This window comes from Neoarius graeffei, chromosome 26 (genome assembly GCF_027579695.1).
Source record: "Neoarius graeffei isolate fNeoGra1 chromosome 26, fNeoGra1.pri, whole genome shotgun sequence".
Taxonomy (NCBI): Eukaryota; Metazoa; Chordata; class Actinopteri; order Siluriformes; family Ariidae; genus Neoarius; species Neoarius graeffei.
The window spans coordinates 19027123-19035059 of record NC_083594.1 but is presented as its reverse complement, the minus strand read 5'-3'; the positions used below and the strand labels follow the sequence as shown (position 1 = coordinate 19035059).

The window sequence follows — 7937 nt, the reverse complement described above, 5'->3', positions numbered from 1 at the left end:
AGTAGCTAAAAGCTGCTTCACCACACTTTGCTTTAACAACTGGTTTTAATAGTAAATTTTTCTGTTGCGATCTGGTAGATCTGATTGGGTTAGGCCGCTGCAACATATCAGAGAGGTAATTGGGCCCTGTACCATTTAGAGATTTATACACCAGCAGTAATACTTAAAATCAGGAACTATCCAAGATTGACAGGTGTTTATGTGGACATTATATAAGGAAATAATTTTTCTATTAAGCACACTATATTGTATATATTATAGTGTTTCATGTTTTATTACACTTTTAGAAAAAATACTTAAATACAGAAATAACTTTTAAAGATTTTTTTTCCTGTTTTCTTTCTTGAGGAACCCTGAAAGTTTCTATGTAAAACTTTACAACCCAGTACGTCTCTGTCAAAGAGGTTTCCAAGTAGAAACCTTTAGGAAGTGAAAAATCCTTAAATACCAGATCATCTTTCAGGAACAGTTGAAGCCTGTATGAAGATTGGGTTTTATACCTACTACATTCACACAACATGCTATAACATGAATTATACTTTGGATCATTAGCATTTTGTTATTTGTGGGTGATTATGGAAAATGACACCATGGATTTTCAAGGATTCACATGGTGTATTCATCTGGTATTTTAATGGATAAAGCATGTTTTACATCCTTTCCTGGATCTTATTAGATACATGTATCAATGCCAGCAAAAGTTGTCACTTACATATGCTGGAAAATTGAGACAACAACCATGGATCCATACAAAAAGGGTGGCTAGGTGAGGTGGGGTGAGACATTTCACATTACATAAAGTAACTAAAGATTTATGAAATCCCTTTTATGACACTGTAACCCAGATTGTGTTTATTCATTAACTACAGGGGAAAAACCTGGCTGTGAGAGGATGTAATGTGGTATGACTAGAGTAATGAATCCTTTATAAAGAGGAAGAGAAGCAGAGGCAGGACATAACACTGAGGTGAGAACACCTGGAGAACAACTGGGAAAGACCATCAGCTTCTTTCAAATCATTGACATGAAGACCATCATTTCAATCGCTCTTCTCTTGACCGCTCTCTTCCTGGGCTCTGAGGCTGTCGAAGTCCAGGCAAGTGCTACAGTTTTTCTCATCTCATCTCATTATCTCTAGCCGCTTTATCCTTCTACAGGGTCGCAGGCAAGCTGGAGCCTATCCCAGCTGACTACAGGCGAAAGGCGGGGTTCACCCTGGACAAGTCGCCAGGTCTTCACAGGGCTGACACATAGACACAGACAACCATTCACACTCACATTTACACCTACGGTCAATTTAGAGTCACCAGTTAACCTAACCTGCATGTCTTTGGACTGTGGGGGAACCCAGAGGAAACCCACGCGGACACGGGGAGAACATGCAAACTCCGCACAGAAAGGCCCTCGCCGGCCACGGGGCTCGAACCCGGACCTTCTTGCTGTGAGGCGACAGCGCTAACCACTACACCACCGTGCCGCCCTGCTACAGTTTTTGATTTCCTTAATCTTCTGCCATCATTATCTTGCCTGACTTTTGAGTCGGGACTTTATGTAATTATGCAATTTTTTAGCATACTGTCATGAAATAGTGATTCTCAAATGTAACTGAATGGGTTTGTCCTTACTGCTCTATCTGTTAACTGAAAGGCTTTCCATGACATCGCATTCAAGAACAACTTTCTAAACATGAACATCTTTTCCTTTAATGGAGGCATTTTTATTCAAATTTAGAAATTTGTTTCCACTAGCCCATGTAGATTTAGCCACTAATAGTTAACTCTGACAGGGTTTCACCTTAACAATCAGTCTAACATGGTTCTTAATGTTCATCTGCAGGATGGAGAATATTTCTTCTCAGCTGAATCGGTGAAGATCCTTCAGCGCCTGTTGGACAGCAGCTCTGTCCCCAGGCAGCAGAATCCTCGCCTCGCCAAGACCAGCTATGGTGCAGTTTGTAGCAACCCAACCCTGCCCCAGGAGTTTATCAGTCTCTGTCGTCAAAGCGACTCTGCCCAGGTCTTCTCCAGGCTCGGTAAGCACCTGTCTTATCAGATAACTCATTCAAATAATTTCATAGCATTCTAGCATAAAGGTATGGTTGACTAACTATTTTTTGTCTTGCTTCTCTTGTAGCTGCAGTGCCTATGGATGTGTGTGACATCTGTGCTTTCGCTGCTTGTACTGGTTGCTAGACATCTTCCCTACTTGTGCAGGAATGTAGTTTCCCATGCACTCGAGTTGCAATAGACTGTTTTAGAACTGTTACCTGTTTAAAAGCACATCTGTAATGCCTACTAGTCTAAAAATTTGATAAAACTGGTATTTTTATTTGTTAGCGCATGCTTATTTATCTGTTTCATGTAGAGTAGTCTTATTTTTCTATTTCTGTGTCTTGTAGTTGCATATTCTTGTGTTCATCAATGCCTTATACATGGATGTGAAGTAAAATGCTTTCAACAGTATCATGTCTTGTGGCAGATTTTGTAAGGGTGAAAAATACAGTTATTAAAAATCAAACAACTGGAAGCATCTCACTGACATCTCAACTTAAATTAAATTATTTCTTCACAATCCATGTCGTCCATGTAATACTAACTGAAACGACAAAACAAAATCCCACTGAATTTTACTGGTTGAAAAGGAAAAATAATAAATGATGTATAAAATGTTAACAATGAGACCAGTATACCGTAACTTGACTTCGTCTGTGTACATTCAACAGCCACTTAAATAAGAACGTATATACACCTGGTCTTTCATGCAGTTATCCAATCAGCCAGTCATGTTGCAGCAGTGCAATGCATAATGTTCACAGTACAGATCACAATGGGGGGGAAATGTGATTTCGGTGATGGCCATTTTCACACACGATAGTCTCTAGTGTTTACTCAAAATAGTGTGAAAAACAAAACTGTCCAGTGAACAGCAGTTGTTGAGAGAGGTCAGACCAACAATCCTGCCACAGTCAAAGTCCATCCATTATCTGTCACCGCTTATCCTATGCAGGATCACGGGCAAGCTGGAGCCTATCCCAGCTGACTATGGGTGAGAGGCAGGGTACACCTTGGACAAGTTGCCAGGTTATCGCAGGGCTAACACAGAGACAAACAACCATTCACACTCACATTCACACCTACGGTCAATTTAGAGCCACCAATTAACCTAACCTGTCTTTGGACTGTGAGGGAAACCCACACAGACACAAGTAGGACATGCAAACTCCACACAGAAAGGCCCCTGTCGGCTGCTGGGCTCAAACCCAGAATGTTCTTGCTTTGAGGTAATAGTGCTAACTACTACACCACCGTGCCGCCCTACGTTGATTCAATAAAATTTTATTTTCATGAAAATTATAAAATAGAATTATTCCATGTAATTTTAAAATGGAAATGAGTCAATTCCGGCCCTGTCCACAAATGTTTTTCTCTGGATTTCACGCACTTCTTGTGAGCGATAATATAAGCAAATTCTAGGCCTAGATGTAACTCGGCCTACCTGAATTGGGCTGTGTTGTGTTTATCAAATGTCCTATTTGGTGGACATACTTGTCTTCCGTGTCTGTTTAAAGCCTGAATTTGAATATTCTCTCACTTTATTGCTTCATTTTGGAATTGATAAAGCAGACTGGGCAGCAGGGTGGTGTAGTGGTTAGCGCTTTCGCCTCACAGCAAGAAGGTCCGGGTTCAAGCCCCGTGGCCAGTGAGGGCCTTTCTGTGCGGAGTTTGCATGTTCTCCCCGTGTCTGCGTGGGTTTCCTCCGGGTGCTCCGGTTTCCTCCACAGTCCAAAGACATGCAGGTTAGGTTAACTGGTGACTCTAAATTGACCGTGAGTGTGAATGGTTGTCTGTGTCTATGTGTCAGCCCTGTGATGACCTGGTGACTTGTCCAGGGTGTACCCCGCCTTTCGCCCATAGTCAGCTGGGATAGGCTCCAGCTTGCCTGCGACCCTGTAGAACAGGATAAAGCGGCTAGAGATAATGAGATGAGATAAAGCAGACCATTATGAAGTTTTGATGTAGCCTTTGTATGATTAAACATCAGGGAGTGGTGTATGAATAAGAATCAGAATCAGAATGCCCTTTATTGTCATTGCATATTAACATGCAACGAAACTTGCTGTCTCTCTTAAAATAAAGGAAAAACTGTACCCCATTCACTCTACTCATCAGCCCATTTACTCACATGCACACACATTAAAAGAAGCTATCAGCTGAATAAGTAATAACTATAAAAATAGAATATAAAATAATTTGAAGTGTACAAAATAAACCAAGAAGGAAAACACCTCAAAAAGTGTTAATATTCATTTTCTTCTATTTCTTTCACCTGCTCCCATTAGGGGTCGCCATAGCAGATCTGTTCCACATATTTGATTTGGCATAAGTTTTTACACCGGATGCCCTTCGTGATACAACCCTCCCCAATCTATCCAGGCTTGGGACTGGCACTAAGTATGCACTGACTTATGAAACCCCAGTGGCTGGGTATTTTTTACCTAATCTGCATTTCTGAACTGTGGGAGAAACCAGAGCACCCAGAAGAAACCCATGCAGACACAGGGAAAACATGCAAACTCCATACAGAAAGGGCCCGTCAGCCATGAGGCTCGAACCCAGAACCTTCTTACTGTGAGGCAACAGTGCTAACCACTACACCACCATGACAGCGCATTAATTAATATTCATTTTATTTTCATGAAATCATGCATACAATTAAGAAATTTTCATGCATCATCACTCAAACCTCTTGCCTCGTACAAACTGTATGTACTAATTTATTATGGTTCTGAAAGAAAAGAAAAATTGGAGGGTGGGGGGGATCCGACCATCCTACACTGATTTTTTTTATTATTTTTATTTTTTAGGTTGTGATAGAGGAAACACTTTTTCCCTTTTTTATTTATTTATTTTTTTGTTGCTAGGCCTTATCCTTCTGCTTTCCACTCTTGTAATACTGTTTATTAATTTAATCCACTTGGCACTTTACAATCATCAGGAAAAATACTGTTTACTTTTTTTTTTACTTATTCTCAGGGTGCGATTTGTCAAAAAACCGGAAGGGGGGATTTTTTTTTTTAATCATGAAACGTCACAAAATTAAGGTAACAATAGGCTAACAGCTCAATAACATCCGATGATATCAAATGAATAACACTAAATGAAAACGAGCACTAAACCAGAGATAGTAAATTCATCTTCCTATCTCGCTGACTAAATACACGAGCACTAACACACAACAAAGTTCGCATTGCTTGTCGCGTTGCTGTGATGTTTCTCTCCCTCCGGATTAAATGGACAGTGACTCGAAAATCACTAAAATACATGAATACTAAATGAACAGTTTGCTCTGATGGCGCAGTTCATGTGGCCATTTCTGCTTTCCTGTCGGTGCGCTATCCGCCGCGTTTCGCCCTTCTTTAATCCACATTTCTGCGAACTTCTCAGCAGGGAAGGAACGCACGTCTGGCCCATTGACAGCGAGGAAAAGAAGGCTGTCAGTGTGGATACATTCATTCTGTTGCGCTCATCAGTAAGGATGTGATTCATGGCGCTAAATCCACGTTCACACTCTGGATATTGTTATTATCTACAATGTATCTATTTGCTGGGGACGTTCGTGAACATCAAAGCTGCCACTTCGGGTCATTTTGAAAGTGAGTGCAATGTAGACCATAGAAAACTGTGTCACAACATGCCTGTCATGTCAACTTTTTTTTTTGGTTTGTTTGTTTTATTGACGGGGTTGTCCCCGAGGATTTTTTTTCAGCAGAGATAAAAACCAGAAGGGGGGATGATCCCCACCATCCCCCCCAGCAAATCGCACCCAGCTTATTCTTATGCTTAGTTTAATATGTGTGCTGAGTTTTAATGTCTAACTTACATTATCTTTATGTTCTGTGCTTTGGTTCTGTCTTCTTTTTCTGGTTCTATGTTCTTATTCTGTAACCATGGTAACAGCTCTTGGGAAACTACAAGTAGAACAGAAAAGGCACATTTTCGCTACGAGTCAGATAATGCTAAATGACACATTAGCTTAGCGCCGAACAGCTAGTTAGTTAGCTAACATTCTGTTAACTGACCACTGAGCTACTAGACTGAACCATTATGGCAAGTCAGAGATCCCCATCAGGCAGGCCTATGAGCTGGAATTCTTCAGTCCCGGGGACTGCAAGACCACCAGTTGGCGTCAGACCTCCACAGACAGCGATCAGAGCGGGAACAGGGATGGTGCCAGGTACTGGACATCCAGGGACCAGGGCTGCCACCCCCGGTGTGTTATCAGCTCAGATTAAAGTGACAGATCGTCCTGTCACTCTGCACGGTCTCAGTGGAATGAAGACTGGCGGGAAAGGACCCCAGAGGCAAATCCTGGATAAGTCCTACTACCTTGGTTTACTCCGGAGTAAAATAAATGAGCTCACAACAGAAAACAGCAAGCTACAGAAAGAGATTGATGTCTTCAAACAGCAGAACTTGGTTTACTGGTCATATGAAAAAAGTGCCAAGAGTCTTGCTGGGGAAATCAAAGATCTACAGGGGCAATTGGCAGACTACAACATCCTGGTTGACAAACTGAACACCAATACAGAAATGGATGAAGTAATGAATGAAATCAGTATTCTGAAAGTACAGAATGACCGAGAAGCCCAAAGAATAGATGCCATATTCACAAAGAGAAGAAAGAAGGAGGACTTGATCCATGCTATAAAGGAAGAGATTGAAAGGGAGAAGGCAGCAGATGATATAGTGAAAAAAATGCCCCCAGAGAAACAAGCCAAGTATGCCGAGAAGAAAGCTGTTAACGAGGAGCTGCTACAGGAACTGGCAGCTCATCAGGATGAGCTGGATGCACTGATGGCAAGGAAGGAAACATTAGAGGCTGAGTTGGAGCACTCTCAGGTCAAGCAAGAAGCCATGGTGCTGTACGAACGGCTACATGAACTGGAGCTGTGCCAAAATGCCCTGCAGGCTGAACACAATAGCATGATCTCTCCACAGGAAGAAAAAGAACATATGCTGAAACAGATGAAAGAAGATAATCAAGAAATTGCCAGCATGGAGTGGCAACTGACTGAAACGCGGGAAAAAATAAACCGCCTCATGGAAGAGTTGCAACAACTTGACATGGACCTGGAGGATGATCAAGGTGAACAAACCCAAAAGTACAAAGAGCTGCAGGTAAAAGAAGAGGAAATTGACACTTACCTGGAGATGTTACCTGGAGTCGAACAGAACTACTTTGTTATGAAAGAATCCATCGCCTCTGAAAGCATAGATAGTGATTACCAGCCCATGAAGGAGAAAGTCATCATGCAGCTGTCTGAATACAATAAGATCCTCATCGATGCTTTGCAGGGCACCAAAAAATGACCACCATTTCCCACGTCCCTTGGCCACTGTGATGGCTCTGCAACTTCATCACTGACTCACTTCCTGTGCAGGACTTCTCTCCTACTGAACATTCCAAAGGCATGGCGCATGTGCCGTAGAGATTAGAAATGGTCCTGGTGGTTTAAAAAAAAATACCCACTCTGTCTTTCCCAGATTTATCTGTGACAGCTCTTTGATGGTGAGTACATCGACAAAGAGGCACAGAGAAAAGTTAAGAGTATGAATCTGAATCAACTATATGGATCTTTATACCGGAATATTTCTATTAATAATTAGTAAATTATCTTTCAGGGTGGTTAGCACTGTCACCTCATAGCACGAAGGTTCTGGGTTCAAGCCCAGCGGCCGACGGGGGGCCTTTCTGTGTGGAGTTTGCATGTTCTCCCCATGTCTGCATGGGTTTCCTCCGGGTGCTCTGGTTTTGCCCACAGTCCAAAGACATGCGGTTAGGTTAACATGGGGCAGCCTTGGGCTGAAGTACCTTGAGCAAGGCACCTAACCCCCAACTGCTCCCCGGACTCTGTAGCATAGCTGCCCACTGCTCTG

At 42.1% G+C, this 7937-nt stretch overlaps 2 protein-coding genes across 2 annotated transcripts; both read left to right on the top strand.

Moving 5' to 3' along the window:
• Positions 1-1024: 1024 nt before the first annotated feature.
• Positions 1025-2192, top strand: LOC132874169 (guanylin-like). The gene is made up of 3 exons (XM_060910140.1): positions 1025-1096; positions 1837-2032; positions 2134-2192. Exons 1-3 carry the CDS (start codon positions 1025-1027, stop codon positions 2190-2192), a joined length of 327 nt encoding a protein of 108 aa, XP_060766123.1.
• Positions 2193-6104: 3912 nt separating this feature from the next.
• On the top strand, positions 6105-7370 carry LOC132873950 (intraflagellar transport protein 74 homolog). Its single transcript, XM_060909773.1, has one exon. It carries the CDS (start codon positions 6105-6107, stop codon positions 7368-7370), a length of 1266 nt encoding a protein of 421 aa, XP_060765756.1.
• Positions 7371-7937: the final 567 nt, after the last annotated feature.

Bases quoted from the DNA above. Each gene is read 5' to 3' on its own strand.
- LOC132874169 (XM_060910140.1), top strand. From the start codon at position 1,025: ATGAAGACCATCATTTCAATCGCTCTTCTCTTGACCGCTCTCTTCCTG. The intron at 1,097-1,836 runs GCAAGTGCTACA...GTTCATCTGCAG, and splicing joins CTGAGGCTGTCGAAGTCCAG to GATGGAGAATATTTCTTCTC. The intron at 2,033-2,133 runs GTAAGCACCTGT...CTTCTCTTGTAG, and splicing joins CCAGGTCTTCTCCAGGCTCG to CTGCAGTGCCTATGGATGTG.
- LOC132873950 (XM_060909773.1), top strand. From the start codon at position 6,105: ATGGCAAGTCAGAGATCCCCATCAGGCAGGCCTATGAGCTGGAATTCT.